At 40.8% G+C, this 16,320-nt stretch overlaps 1 protein-coding gene across 1 annotated transcript in view; it reads right to left on the bottom strand.

The window, feature by feature from the left end:
• Positions 1-16,320, bottom strand: part of LOC110512152 (membrane-associated guanylate kinase, WW and PDZ domain-containing protein 3) — a 153,043-nt gene that overhangs the window by 112,253 nt on the left and 24,470 nt on the right. The window contains exon 2 of the mRNA XM_036945804.2: positions 4,910-5,199. Coding sequence (XP_036801699.2) covers positions 4,910-5,189 — 280 coding nt within the window. The 5' untranslated portion in view covers positions 5,190-5,199. The remainder of the gene's footprint in view (positions 1-4,909; positions 5,200-16,320) is intronic.

Below are 16,320 nucleotides of genomic sequence, written 5' to 3'. Positions count from 1 at the left end.
CTACACCGCCGTGGTGACCTCTTTATGCCCCCTACACCACTGCGGTGACCTCTTTATACTGCCTACACCGCTGCGGTGACCTCTTTATGCCACCTACACCGCTGCGGTGACCGGTGACCTCTTTATGCTGCCTACACCACTGTGGTGACCTCTTTATGCTGCCTACACCGCTGTGGTGACCTCTTTATGCCACCTACACCGCTGCGGTGACCGGTGACCTCTTTATGCTGCCTACACCACTGTGGTGACCTCTTTATGCTGCCTACACCGCCGTGGTGACCTCTTTATGCCCCCTACACCACTGTGGTGACCTCTTTATGCTGCCTACACCACAGTGGTGACCTCTTTATGCTGCCTACACCGCTGTGGTGACCTCTTTATGCTGCCTACACCGCCGTGGTGACCTCTTTATGCCCCCTACACCACTGCGGTGACCTCTTTATACTGCCTACACCGCTGCGGTGACCTCTTTATGCCCCCTACACCACTGTGGTGACCTCTTTATGCTGCCTACACCGCTGTGGTGACCTCTTTATGCCCCCTACACCACTGTGGTGACCTCTTTATGCTGCCTACACCGCCGTGGTGACCTCTTTATGCCCCCTACACCACTGTGGTGACCTCTTAATGCTGCCTACACCGCTGCGGTGACCTCTTTATGCCCCCTACACCACTGTGGTGACCTCTTTATGCCCCCTACACCACTGTGGTGACCTCTTTATGCTGCCTACACCGCCGTGGTGACCTCTTTATGCCACCCACACCGCTGCGGGCTGAATTAGTGTGCTGTTCCCTCCATGTACCATGTCATCACACAGACATAACATGAAGAAACAAGAGGCAGAGAAACACGGGAACATCTTCCTACAAAATAAAAACATAACAAAATCTCTCTCAATTCAACTTGCTTTATTGGCATGACGCAACAATGTACATTTTGCCAAAGATTATTTTGGATATTTACAATATGAAAATAATAAGAATCAACATTGTCACCGGGACACCAGCAACAACAATAACCAGGGGTAAAAAATAACCAAACGTTGGACAATAACAATAAGCATACAGTAGAGGACATGTGTACAGGACAGTAGTACAGGACAGTAGTACAGGACAGTAGTACAGGACAGTAGTACAGTAGTACAGGACAGTAGTACAGGACAGTAGTACAGGACAGTAGTACAGGACAGTAGTACAGGACAGTAGTACAGTAGTACAGTAGTACAGGACAGTAGTACAGGACAGTAGAACAGTAGTACAGGACAGTAGTACAGGACAGTAGTACAGGACAGTAGTACAGGACAGTAGAACAGTAGTACAGGACAGTAGTACAGGACAGTAGAACAGTAGTACAGGGCAGTAGTACAGGACAGTAGTACAGTAGTACAGGACAGTAGTACAGGACAGTAGTACAGGACAGTAGTACAGGACAGTAGAACAGTAGTACAGGACAGTAGTACAGGACAGTAGTACAGTATTACAGGACAGCAGTACAGGACAGTAGTACAGGACAGTAGTACAGTAGTACAGGACAGTAGTACAGTAGTACAGGACAGTAGTACAGGACAGCAGTACAGGACAGTAGAACAGTAGTACAGGACAATAGTACAGGACAGTAGTACAGGACAGTAGTACAGGACAGTAGAACAGTAGTACAGGACAGTAGTACAGGACAGTAGTACAGGACAGTAGAACAGTAGTACAGGACAGTAGTACAGGACAGCAGTACAGTAGTACAGGACAGTAGTACAGGACAGTAGTACAGGACAGCAGTACAGGACAGTAGAACAGTAGTACAGGACAGTAGTACAGGACAGCAGTACAGGACAGTAGTACAGGACAGTAGTACAGGACAGCAGTACAGGACAGTAGTACAGGACAGTAGTACAGGACAGCAGTACAGGACAGTAGTACAGGACAGTAGTACAGGACAGTAGAACAGTAGTACAGGACAGTAGTACAGGACAGTAGAACAGGACAGTAGTACAGGACAGTAGTAGAGGACAGTAGTACAGGACAGTAGTACAGGACAGTAGTACAGGACAGTAGTACAGTAGTACAGGACAGTAGTACAGGACAGTAGAACAGTAGTACAATACAGTAGTACAGGACAGTAGTACAGGACAGCAGTACAGGACAGTAGAACAGTAGTACAGTACAGTAGTACAGGACAGTAGTACAGGATAGTAGTACAGGACAGTAGTACAGGACAGTAGTACAGTAGTACAGGACAGTAGTACAGGACAGTAGTACAGGACAGTAGTACAGGACAGTAGAACAGGACAGTAGTACAGGATAGTAGTACAGGACAGTAGTACAGGACAGTAGTACAGGACAGTAGTACAGTAGTACAGGACAGTAGTACAGTAGTACAGGACAGTAGTACAGTAGTACAGGACAGTAGTACAGGACAGTAGTACAGGATAGTAGTACAGGACAGTAGTACAGGACAGTAGTACAGGACAGTAGTACAGGACAGTAGTACAGTAGTACAGGACAGTAGTACAGGATAGTAGTACAGGACAGTAGTACAGGATAGTAGTACAGGACAGTAGTACAGGACAGTAGTACAGGACAGTAGTACAGGACAGTAGAACAGTAGTACAGGACAGTAGTACAGGACAGTAGAACAGGACAGTAGTACAGGACAGTAGTAGAGGACAGTAGTACAGGACAGTAGTACAGGACAGTAGTACAGGACAGTAGAACAGTAGTACAGGACAGTAGTACAGGACAGTAGTACAGGACAGTAGTACAGGACAGCAGTACAGGACAGTAGTACAGGACAGTAGTACAGTAGTACAGGACAGTAGTACAGGATAGTAGTACAGGACAGTAGTACAGGACAGTAGTACAGGACAGTAGTACAGGATAGTAGTACAGGACAGTAGTACAGGACAGTAGTACAGGACAGTAGTACAGTAGTACAGGACAGTAGTACAGGACAGTAGTACAGGACAGTAGTACAGGACAGTAGTACAGGACAGTAGAACAGGACAGTTGTCACACACATTTCATTAAATGGTCAATCTGTGATTAAGACATCAATTTTAGGACTTTCATATTTATGATATATACCCACTAAAACTAGATGATTATAATTTTAAAAAAATCTCCCATGATCTTATTTTCATAACTTTATCAAAACCCAAAATACAAGCTTGTTTACCCCCTTTGTTTGTAAAGAAATATATATGAATTTGTAAACAAACGCGGATATTTACCAAATGAGTGATGGGGTGCTGCTTTGTTATTGTCTGAACTGCAGAGTTTCCTCTTTAATGGAATGTAGAGGCCAGCTAGGAAGAAATGGCTGTCAGCCAACTAATAAACACATCCCATCAGAGGAGTCTGCTCGGAGAATCCTGTTGTTAATGAAGTGTGTAGTTTACTGCTGGGTCAGCTTTACCACCCATACAGCTACATCACTACACATGTAGGATCTTAAATTGAGCCAGTTTGCAACAGCAGGAAGAAAATAATCCCGGAGCAACAGGACATTAGAATTAAAATGTGAATTATAAAAAACGGACAGTTGTGTATGGATGACACATTTTCATAAGGGAACATCTAGTCTGGAAAGTGGAAATTACAAACTTGAGAAGCCTTTTAAAACCTCAAATAAACTACAAGAAAAAAATGTTTTTAAAGATCCTGCATTGCAGGAAAGTTCTCCTGCAACAGGGTGATCAAATTAAGATCCTGCATCTGTATGTTGTTGGTGATTCAGAAGGGAAAAGATAGTCTGTAATTTAATTGCTAGAGAACTAGGTCTGTATTCATAACGCGTCTCAGAGTAGGTCTAGAAGTGCTGATCTAGGATCAGGTCCCCCCCTCTCCATGTAATCTGATTCATTATGATCTAGGATCAGGTCCCCCCCTCTCCATGTAATCTGATTCATTATGATCTAGGATCAGGTCCCCCTTCTCCATGTAATCTGATTCATTATGATCTAGGATCAGGTCCCCCCCTCTCCATGTAATCTGATTCATTATGATCTAGGATCAGGTCCCCCCCTTCTCCATGTAATCTGATTCATTATGATCTAGGATCAGGTCCCCCTCTCCATGTAATCTGATTCATTATGATCTAGGATCAGGTCCCCCTCTCCATGTAATCTGATTCATTATGATCTAGGATCAGGTCCCCCCTCTCCATGTAATCTGATTCATTATGATCTAGGATCAGGTCCCCCTCTCCATGTAATCTGATTCATTATGATCTAGGATCAGGTCCCTCCTCTCCATGTAATCTGATTCATTATGATCTAGGATCAGGTCCCCTCTCCATGTAATCTGATTCATTATGATCTAGGATCAGGTCCTCCTCTCCATGTAATCTGATTCATTATGATCTAGGATCAGGTCCCCCTCTCCATGTAATCTGATTCATTATGATCTAGGATCAGGTCCCTCCTCTCCATGTAATCTGATTCATTATGATCTAGGATCAGGTCCCTTCTCTCCATGTAATCTGATTCATTATGATCTAGGATCAGGTCCCCCTCTCCATGTAATCTGATTCATTATGATCTAGGATCAGGACCCCCCTCTCCATGTAATCTGATTCATTATGATCTAGGATCAGGTCCCCCCCTTCTCCATGTAATCTGATTCATTATGATCTAGGATCAGGTCCCCCCCTCTCCATGTAATCTGATTCATTATGATCTAGGATCAGGTCCTCCTCTCCATGTAATATGATTCATTATGATCTAGGATCAGGCCCCCCTCTCCACGTAATCTGATTCATTATGATCTAGGATCAGATACCCCTCTCCATGTAATCTGATCAATTATGATCAAAAAGACAAAACTGACCATAGATCAGCTCTCCTACCTAAAGACACTTTATGAAGACGGGCTCTGGAGAGCTATAAAGTGATGTTTTGTAAGTTAATTCCGGTACCTGGAGAGACAGTTTTAATCCGTATGGGATGGGGGCATGAGTTGAGGACCCCTCTCACGTCTCCTAGCGTCATGCCCAGGACGGGCGTACCCCCGATCTCCAGTATGACATCACCCACCGTGGTCCCGCCTCCCGGTGCTGCGGTGACGAAAGGGAACTCTCCGTAGTCAGCCCCGCCCCCGATGGCTACACCCAGCTCTCCAGACCCGTCTCCCAGGGGAACAAAACTCTCCTGCACCTTGGAACGCCAGTGCAGCTTGTTCGCTGTGGCCTTAGACATGGTGGCAAACCTGGAAGAGACACAAGACAGCACAGAGATGGTCAATACATCATACAAAGTACAGCACAGAGATGATCTATACATCATACAAAGGACAGCACAGAGATGGTCAATACATCAAACAAAGGACAGCACAGGGAGCTGTGGCCTTAGACATGGTAGTAGAGCTGGAACAAGATAGCACAGGTTTCCGGAGACTTATATCACAGAACAATTACAATGTTACAATTACAATGTTACAATTACTATGTTACAATTACTATGTTACAATTACAATGTTAAATTACTTTTGTCATGACGTTGGCCTGGGGGTAGGTTTATGAATACCTCTTCCTCCCTTTTTTTCTCTCTACCCTACTGATGTTATATTTGCAAACCCCTTGGTTAACATAGAGATTCTGGGAACATCAGAAGGTGGGGGGAAATTAACTATATTCTGGTAATCCGACCAATGGAACATATGCGTGGTACTTCATGAATATGACGTCAGTTCGGTTGTCATCTGAGACATTCTCATCAATGACAAAATGACATAAACTGTACAGTGGAAAGTCTACACATTGTAGTTATCGGAGTCACATGGAATTGTTGTTCAATTTAAATGTTTGAATATACAATTATTTGTGAAGAGATGAAATGTGATTTTAGCTTCTAAAATGTGAGAATTGGGGTTTCATAAGATAGGGCTCTGCTCAATCAGTGGCCCTCCCCTGTGAAGGGACAAGGGCTATAAAACTTTTCAAACACGCCCCACCCCCCCCCCCCCCCACCCCCCTTCCCATATAAGCCCTTGACGACAATGTAACCTCCTTTTCCGAGGATGTGAGGACGACGGTCCAATGTCAGAATGGTTCAGATAATAACTAATACCACTTAATCCGGCATAGCCAAAGACACGACACTATGTTACATTAACTATGTTACAATTACTATGTTACAATGTTGATTTTTTTGGGGCCGTTCAGACTGCAGGGAAAAAATTAACAGATTCTAATCGGATATGCAAAAAACTAAATCAGATTTTTGATTCACATCAAACTGGCAATGTGAACAAGGCTGTAATGGATGTCAAATAGCAGATGGGCGCAGCACAGCAGGACCTCAACTGGTAGACAAACAGGGATATTCAAACTGAATTAAATATGAATGAACGTATGCTAGCTATTGAATAAGTGAAATGAAGTATTTACATAGGAGAACTAAACCCCTATATAGTGAACATTACCCACTAAACCAATAGGAACAGAACTAAACCCCTATATAGTGAACATTACACACTAAACCAATAGGAACAGAACTAAACCCCTATATAGTGAACATTACACACTAAACCAATAGGAACAGAACTAAACCCCTATATAGTGAACATTACACACTAAACCAATAGGAACAGAACTAAACCCCTATATAGTGAACATTACACACTAAACCAATAGGAACAGAACTAAACCCCTATATAGTGAACATTACACACTAAACCAATAGGAACAGAACTAAACCCCTATATAGTGAACATTACACACTAAACCAATAGGAACAGAACTAAACCCCTATATAGTGAACATTACACACTAAACCAATAGGAACAGAACTAAACCCCTATATAGTGAACATTACACACTAAACCAATAGGAACAGAACTAAACCCCTATATAGTGAACATTACACACTAAACCAATAGGAACAGAACTAAACCCCTATATAGTGAACATTACACACTAAACCAATAGGAACAGAACTAAACCCCTATATAGTGAACATTACACACTAAACCAATAGGAACAGAACTAAACCCCTATATAGTGAACATTACACACTAAACCAATAGGAACAGAACTAAACCCCTATATAGTGAACATTACACACTAAACCAATAGGAACAGAACTAAACCCCTATATAGTGAACATTACACACTAAACCAATAGGAACAGAACTAAACCCCTATATAGTGAACATTACACACTAAACCAATAGGAACAGAACTAAACCCCTATATAGACAACATTACACACTAAACCAATAGGAACAGAACTAAACCCCTATATAGTGAACATTACACACTAAACCAATAGGAACAGAACTAAACCCCTATATAGTGAACATTACACACTAAACCAATAGGAACAGAACTAAACCCCTATATAGTGAACATTACACACTAAACCAATAGGAACAGAACTAAACCCCTATATAGTGAACATTACACACTAAACCAATAGGAACAGAACTAAACCCCTATATAGACAACATTACACACTAAACCAATAGGAACAGAACTAAACCCCTATATAGACAACATTACACACTAAACCAATAGGAACAGAACTAAACCCCTATATAGACAACATTACCCACTAAACCAATAGGAACAGAACTAAACCCCTATATAGACAACATTACACACTAAACCAATAGGAACAGAACTAAACCCCTATATAGACAACATTACACACTAAACCAATAGGAACAGAACTAAACCCCTATATAGACAACATTACCCACTAAACCAATAGGAACAGAACTAAACCCCTATATAGTGAACATTACCCACTAAACCAATAGGAACAGAACTAAACCCCTATATAGACAACATTACACACTAAACCAATAGGAACAGAACTAAACCCCTATATAGTGAACATTACCCACTAAACCAATAGGAACAGAACTAAACCCCTATATAGTGAACATTACACACTAAACCAATAGGAACAGAACTAAACCCCTATATAGTGAACATTACACACTAAACCAATAGGAACAGAACTAAACCCCTATATAGTGAACATTACACACTAAACCAATAGGAACAGAACTAAACCCCTATATAGTGAACATTACACACTAAACCAATAGGAACAGAACTAAACCCCTATATAGTGAACATTACACACTAAACCAATAGGAACAGAACTAAACCCCTATATAGTGAACATTACACACTAAACCAATAGGAACAGAACTAAACCCCTATATAGTGAACATTACACACTAAACCAATAGGAACAGAACTAAACCCCTATATAGTGAACATTACACACTAAACCAATAGGAACAGAACTAAACCCCTATATAGTGAACATTACACACTAAACCAATAGGAACAGAACTAAACCCCTATATAGTGAACATTACACACTAAACCAATAGGAACAGAACTAAACCCCTATATAGTGAACATTACACACTAAACCAATAGGAACAGAACTAAACCCCTATATAGTGAACATTACACACTAAACCAATAGGAACAGAACTAAACCCCTATATAGTGAACATTACACACTAAACCAATAGGAACAGAACTAAACCCCTATATAGTGAACATTACACACTAAACCAATAGGAACAGAACTAAACCCCTATATAGTGAACATTACACACTAAACCAATAGGAACAGAACTAAACCCCTATATAGTGAACATTACACACTAAACCAATAGGAACAGAACTAAACCCCTATATAGTGAACATTACACACTAAACCAATAGGAACAGAACTAAACCCCTATATAGTGAACATTACACACTAAACCAATAGGAACAGAACTAAACCCCTATATAGTGAACATTACACACTAAACCAATAGGAACAGAACTAAACCCCTATATAGTGAACATTACACACTAAACCAATAGGAACAGAACTAAACCCCTATATAGTGAACATTACACACTAAACCAATAGGAACAGAACTAAACCCCTATATAGTGAACATTACACACTAAACCAATAGGAACAGAACTAAACCCCTATATAGTGAACATTACACACTAAACCAATAGGAACAGAACTAAACCCCTATATAGTGAACATTACACACTAAACCAATAGGAACAGAACTAAACCCCTATATAGTGAACATTACACACTAAACCAATAGGAACAGAACTAAACCCCTATATAGTGAACATTACACACTAAACCAATAGGAACAGAACTAAACCCCTATATAGACAACATTACCCACTAAACCAATAGGAACAGAACTAAACCCCTATATAGTGAACATTACCCACTAAACCAATAGGAACAGAACTAAACCCCTATATAGTGAACATTACACACTAAACCAATAGGAACAGAACTAAACCCCTATATAGTGAACATTACCCACTAAACCAATAGGAACAGAACTAAACCCCTATATAGTGAACATTACCCACTAAACCAATAGGAACAGAACTAAACCCCTATATAGACAACATTACCCACTAAACCAATAGGAACAGAACTAAACCCCTATATAGTGAACATTACCCACTAAACCAATAGGAACAGAACTAAACCCCTATATAGTGAACACTACACACTAAACCAATAGGAACAGAACTAAACCCCTATATAGTGAACATTACACACTAAACCAATAGGAACAGAACTAAACCCCTATATAGTGAACATTACACACTAAACCAATAGGAACAGAACTAAACCCCTATATAGTGAACATTACACACTAAACCAATAGGAACAGAACTAAACCCCTATATAGACAACATTACACACTAAACCAATAGGAACAGAACTAAACCCCTATATAGTGAACACTACACACTAAATATATTATTTTTGATTGTCACTTCAGGACTAGGCTTATGCTGCGTCAAGGACTCCTACCCTGAATGGTTAGTCTTTCTGAGGTAAAATCTCCCTATTCTTCCTGACCAGCTATTTGGACTCATCTAGCAACAGGAATGTCTCTCTCTCTGATCGGAGAGGAGGGCAACGAACAGTGTTGTGTGGTGTCAGAGACCCAGTCATCCTAAGGAGAACAGTGGTGTCAGATACCAGTTATCCTAAGGAGAACAGTGGTGTCAGATACCAGTCACCCTAAGGAGAACAGTGGTGTCAGATACCAGTCACCCTAAGGAGAACAGTGGTGTCAGATACCAGTCACCCTAAGGAGAACAGTGGTGTCAGATACCAGTCATCCTAAGGAGAACAGTGGTGTCAGATACCAGTCATCCTAAGGAGAACAGTGGTGTCAGATACCAGTCATCCTAAGGAGACCAGTGGTGTCAGATACCAGTCATCCTAAGGAGAACAGTGGTGTCAGATACCAGTCATCCTAAAGAGAACAGTGGTGTCAGAGTCCAGTCATCCTAAGGAGAACAGTGGTGTCAGATACCAGTCATCCTAAGGAGGCCAGTGGTGTCAGATACCAGTCATCCTAAGGAGAACAGTGGTGTCAGATACCAGTCATCCTAAGGAGAACAGTGGTGTCAGATACCAGTCATCCTAAGGAGACCAGTGGTGTCAGACTCCAGTCATCCTAAGGAGAATAGTGGTGTCAGATACCAGTCATCCTAAGGAGACCAGGGTGTCAGATACCAGTCATCCTAAGGAGAACAGTGGTGTCAGATACCAGTAATCCTAAGGAGACCAGTGGTGTCAGAGTCCAGTCATCCTAAGGAGTGGCCTTACATGTGAACAAACAAACTGCTGAAAAGAAAACAGGGGAAGGTGTGCATATCTCAAAAGTGCAAAGTTCACAAACTGCCACTGACCAATCAGGGCCCTGAACAGGCCTATTCCTGATAGTCTGGGAGAGAGGGGGTGGCTGTTTCTATCAGTTTAAGAGAGAGGGGTGGATGTTTCTATCAGTTTAGGAGAGAGGGGTGGATGTTTCTATCAGTTTAGGAGATGTTTCTATCAGTTTAGGAGAGAGGGGTGGATGTTTCTATCAGTTTAGGAGATGTTTCTATCAGTTTAGAAGAGATGGGGTGGATGTTTCTATCAGTTTAGAAGAGAGGGGGTGGATGTTTCTATCAGTTTAGGATATGTTTCTATCAGTTTAGGAGAGAGGGGTGGATGTTTCTATCAGTTTAGGAGATGTTTCTATCAGTTTAGGAGAGAGGGGTGGATGTTTCTATCAGTTTAGGAGAGAGGGGTGGATGTTTCTATCAGTTTAGGAGAGAGGGGTGGATGTGTCTATCAGTTTGGGAGAGAGGGGGTGGATGTTTCTAACAGTTTAGGAGATGTTTTCTATCAGTTTAGGAGAGAGGGGGTGGATGTTTCTATCAGTTTAGGAGAGAGGGGTGGATGTTTCTATCAGTTTAGGAGATGTTTCTATCAGTTTAGGAGAGAGGGGGTGGACGTTTCTATCAGTTTAGGAGATGTTTCTAACAGTTTAGGAGAGAGGGGTGGATGTTTCTATCAGTTTAGGAGAGAGGGGTGGATGTTTCTAACAGTTTAGGAGAGAGGGGTGGATCTTTATCAGTTTAGGAGAGAGGGGGTGGATGTTTCTATCAGTTTGGGAGAGAGGGTGGATGTTTCTATCAGTTTAGGAGATGTTTCTATCAGTTTGGGAGAGAGGGTGGATGTTTCTATCAGTTTGGGAGAGAGGGGTGGATGTTTCTATTAGTTTAGGAGATGTTTCTATCAGTTTAGGAGAGAGGGGTGGATGTTTCTATCAGTTTAGGAGAGAGGGGTGGATGTTTCTATCAGTTTAGGAGAGAGGGGTGGATGTTTCTATCAGTTTAGGAGAGAGGGGTGGATGTTTCTATCAGTTTAGGAGAGAGGGGTGGATGTTTCTATCAGTTTAGGAGAGAGGGGTGGATGTTTCTATCAGTTTAGGAGAGAGGGGTGGATGTTTCTATCAGTTTAGGAGAGAGGGGTGGATGTTTCTAACAGTTTAGGAGAGAGGGGTGGATGTTTCTAACAGTTTAGGAGATGTTTCTAACAGTTTAGGAGAGAGGGGTGGATGTTTCTATCAGTTTAGGCCTAGGTGTTTTGAGAACAATATCCTTAAAACAAAAAATAACAATTCAAATCCTACTTTAAATAGCTTTTCAAAATGAAAACGGTCCTTAAAGTACCTGGCTTGCAGTAATAAAAGTATAGAAACCACTGTTAAGGGAATTTTTATCAATGATGACTAATTATGTATACATTTCAATCAGGACTGACTAATCAGAATACTATTATGTTACTGTATATGTACTAATCAGAATACTAAATGTTGCTGTATATGTATGAGTTTTCTTTCTTGATCCCAGTACTGAAAATAATGTGTGTGTGAACGTGGGCAAAAGTTAGAACAATGACTGTCTGTTCCTTGGTACAAATGAATCAGACTGGCTAGAGTGCTTATCCACACAAGAAAACCTTGACTCGTAAATTATATTAAATTGGTAGGGAGACGGATGTGGGAAGGCTGGAGAGACAGCCTTTGTACTGGAACGGATATGGCACGGATTGGGGCTGGAACTAAGGACGTCATTTTCAGTTTATAACCTGTGGATACCTGTATTGTGGCATAAAGCCACAAAACTTGACTTTTAAGACCGGACTCTGTCCATTCCGGCAGGGGCGGCAGGTTGGCCTAGTGGTTAGAGCGTTGGACTAGTAACCGGAAGGTTGCAAGTTCAAACCCCCGAGCCGACAAGGTCGTTCTGTCGTTCTGCCCCTGAACAGGGTGTTCGCTGTTCCTAGGCCGTCATTGAAAATAAGAATTTGTTCTTAACTGACTTGCCTGGTTAAATAAAGGTAAAATTAAATAAAATTCCTATAAAATAAGGGTCTTATGAATTGACAGAGTGTTTAATTTGAATTGGGTATTAAAACAGAGGAATATAATTCCTTCAACAACCACCAACAGAGTCTATGTATTCTACACCTTCATCAGGTATGTAACACGGTCTACACCTTCATCAGGTATGTAACAGAGTCTACACCTTCATCAGGTATGTAACAGAGTCTATCTATTCTACACCTTCATCAGGTATGTAACAGAGTCTATCTATTCTACACCTTCATCAGGTATGTAACAGAGTCTATCTATTCTACACCTTCATCAGGTATGTAACAGAGTCTATCTATTCTACACCTTCATCAGGTATGTAACAGAGTCTATCTATTCTACACCTTCATCAGGTATGTAACAGAGTCTATGTATTCTACACCTTCATCAGGTATGTAACAGAGTCTATTCTACACCTTCATCAGGTATGTAACAGAGTCTATCTATTCTACACCTTCATCAGGTATGTAACAGAGTCTATCTATTCTACACCTTCATCAGGTATGTAACAGAGTCTATTCTACACCTTCATCAGGTATGTAACAGAGTCTATCTATTCTACACCTTCATCAGGTATGTAACAGAGTCTATCTATTCTACACCTTCATCAGGTATGTAACAGAGTCTATCTATTCTACACCTTCATCAGGTATGTAACAGAGTCTATCTATTCTACAACTTCATCAGGTATGTAACAGAGTCTATGTATTCTACAGCTTCATCAGGTATGTAACAGAGTCTATCTATTCTACACCTTCATCAGGTATGTAACAGAGTCTATCTATTCTACACCTTCATCAGGTATGTAACAGAGTCTATCTATTCTACACCTTCATCAGGTATGTAACAGAGTCTATCTATTCTACACCTTCATCAGGTATGTAACAGAGTCTATTCTACACCTTCATCAGGTATGTAACAGAGTCTATCTATTCTACACCTTCATCAGGTATGTAACAGAGTCTATCTATTCTACACCTTCATCAGGTATGTAACAGAGTCTATCTATTCTACACCTTCATCAGGTATGTAACAGAGTCTATCTATTCTACACCTTCATCAGGTATGTAACAGAGTCTATTCTACACCTTCATCAGGTATGTAACAGAGTCTATCTATTCTACACCTTCATCAGGTATGTAACAGAGTCTATCTATTCTACACCTTCATCAGGTATGTAACAGAGTCTATCTATTCTACACCTTCATCAGGTATGTAACAGAGTCTATCTATTCTACACCTTCATCAGGTATGTAACAGAGTCTACACCTTCATCAGGTATGTAACAGAGTCTATCTATTCTACACCTTCATCAGGTATGTAACAGAGTCTATCTATTCTACACCTTCATCAGGTATGTAACAGAGTCTATCTATTCTACACCTTCATCAGGTATGTAACAGAGTCTATCTATTCTACACCTTCATCAGGTATGTAACACGGTCTACACCTTCATCAGGTATGTAACATGGTCTATCTATTCTACACCTTCATCAGGTATGTAACAGAGTCTATCTATTCTACACCTTCATCAGGTATGTAACAGAGTCTATCTATTCTACACCTTCATCAGGTATGTAACACGGTCTACACCTTCATCAGGTATGTAACATGGTCTATCTATTCTACACCTTCATCAGGTATGTAACAGAGTCTATCTATTCTACACCTTCATCAGGTATGTAACATGGTCTATCTATTCTACACCTTCATCAGGTATGTAACAGAGTCTATCTATTCTACACCTTCATCAGGTATGTAACAGAGTCGATCTATTCTACACCTTCATCAGGTATGTAACAGAGTCTATCTATTCTACACCTTCATCAGGTATGTAACAGAGTCTATCTATTCTACACCTTCATCAGGTATGTAACACGGTCTACACCTTCATCAGGTATGTAACATGGTCTATCTATTCTACACCTTCATCAGGTATGTAACAGAGTCTATCTATTCTACACCTTCATCAGGTATGTAACAGAGTCTATGTATTCTACACCTTCATCAGGTATGTAACAGAGTCTATGTATTCTACTCCTTCATCAGGTATGTAACAGAGTCTACACCTTCATCAGGTATGTAACACGGTCTACACCTTCATCTGGTATGTAACAGAGTCTATGTATTCTACACCTTCATCAGGTATGTAACACGGTCTACACCTTCATCAGGTATGTAACACGGTCTACACCTTCATCAGGTATGTAACAGAGTCTATCTATTCTACACCTTCATCAGGTATGTAACAGAGTCTATCTATTCTACACCTTCATCAGGTATGTAACACGGTCTACACCTTCATCAGGTATGTAACACGGTCTACACCTTCATCAGGTATGTAACAGAGTCTATGTATTCTACACCTTCATCAGGTATGTAACAGAGTCTATGTATTCTACTCCTTCATCAGGTATGTAACAGAGTCTATCTATTCTACACCTTCATCAGGTATGTAACACGGTCTACACCTTCATCAGGTATGTAACAGAGTCTATGTATTCTACACCTTCATCAGGTATGTAACACGGTCTACACCTTCATTAGGTATGTAACAGAGTCTATCTATTCTACACCTTCATCAGGTATGTAACAGAGTCTATCTATTCTACACCTTCATCAGGTATGTAACACAGTCTACACCTTCATCAGGTATGTAACAGAGTCTATCTATTCTACACCTTCATCAGGTATGTAACAGAGTCTATCTATTCTACACCTTCATCAGGTATGTAACACAGTCTACACCTTCATCAGGTATGTAACAGAGTCTATCTATTCTACACCTTCATCAGGTATGTAACAGAGTCTACACCTTCATCAGGTATGTAACAGAGTCTATCTATTCTACACCTTCATCAGGTATGTAACAGAGTCTACACCTTCATCAGGTATGTAACAGAGTCTATCTATTCTACACCTTCATCAGGTATGTAACAGAGTCTACACCTTCATCAGGTATGTAACAGAGTCTATCTATTCTACACCTTCATCAGGTATGTAACAGAGTCTATCTATTCTACACCTTCATCAGGTATGTAACAGAGTCTATCTATTCTACACCTTCATCAGGTATGTAACAGAGTCTATGTATTCTACACCTTCATCAGGTATGTAACAGAGTCTATCTATTCTACACCTTCATCAGGTATGTAACACAGTCTACACCTTCATCAGGTATGTAACACGGTCTATCTATTCTACACCTTCATCAGGTATGTAACACGGTCTACACCTTCATCAGGTATGTAACAGAGTCTATCTATTCTACACCTTCATCAGGTATGTAACAGAGTCAATCTATTCTACACCTTCATCAGGTATGTAACAGAGTCTACACCTTCATCAGGTATGTAACAGAGTCTATCTATTCTACACCTTCATCAGGTATGTAACAGAGTCTACACCTTCATCAGGTATGTAACAGAGTCTATCTATTCTACACCTTCATCAGGTATGTAACAGAGTCTACACCTTCATCAGGTATGTAACAGAGTCTATCTATTCTACACCTTCATCAGGTATGTAACAGAGTCTATCTATTCTACACCTTCATCAGGTATGTAACAGAGTCTATCTATTCTACACCTTCATCAGGTATGT

Source organism: Oncorhynchus mykiss, chromosome 16 (assembly GCF_057628025.1).
Source record: "Oncorhynchus mykiss isolate SJ-2025 chromosome 16, ASM5762802v1, whole genome shotgun sequence".
Classification (NCBI taxonomy): domain Eukaryota; kingdom Metazoa; phylum Chordata; class Actinopteri; order Salmoniformes; family Salmonidae; genus Oncorhynchus; species Oncorhynchus mykiss.
This window is presented reverse-complemented; position numbering and strand designations above follow the sequence as displayed.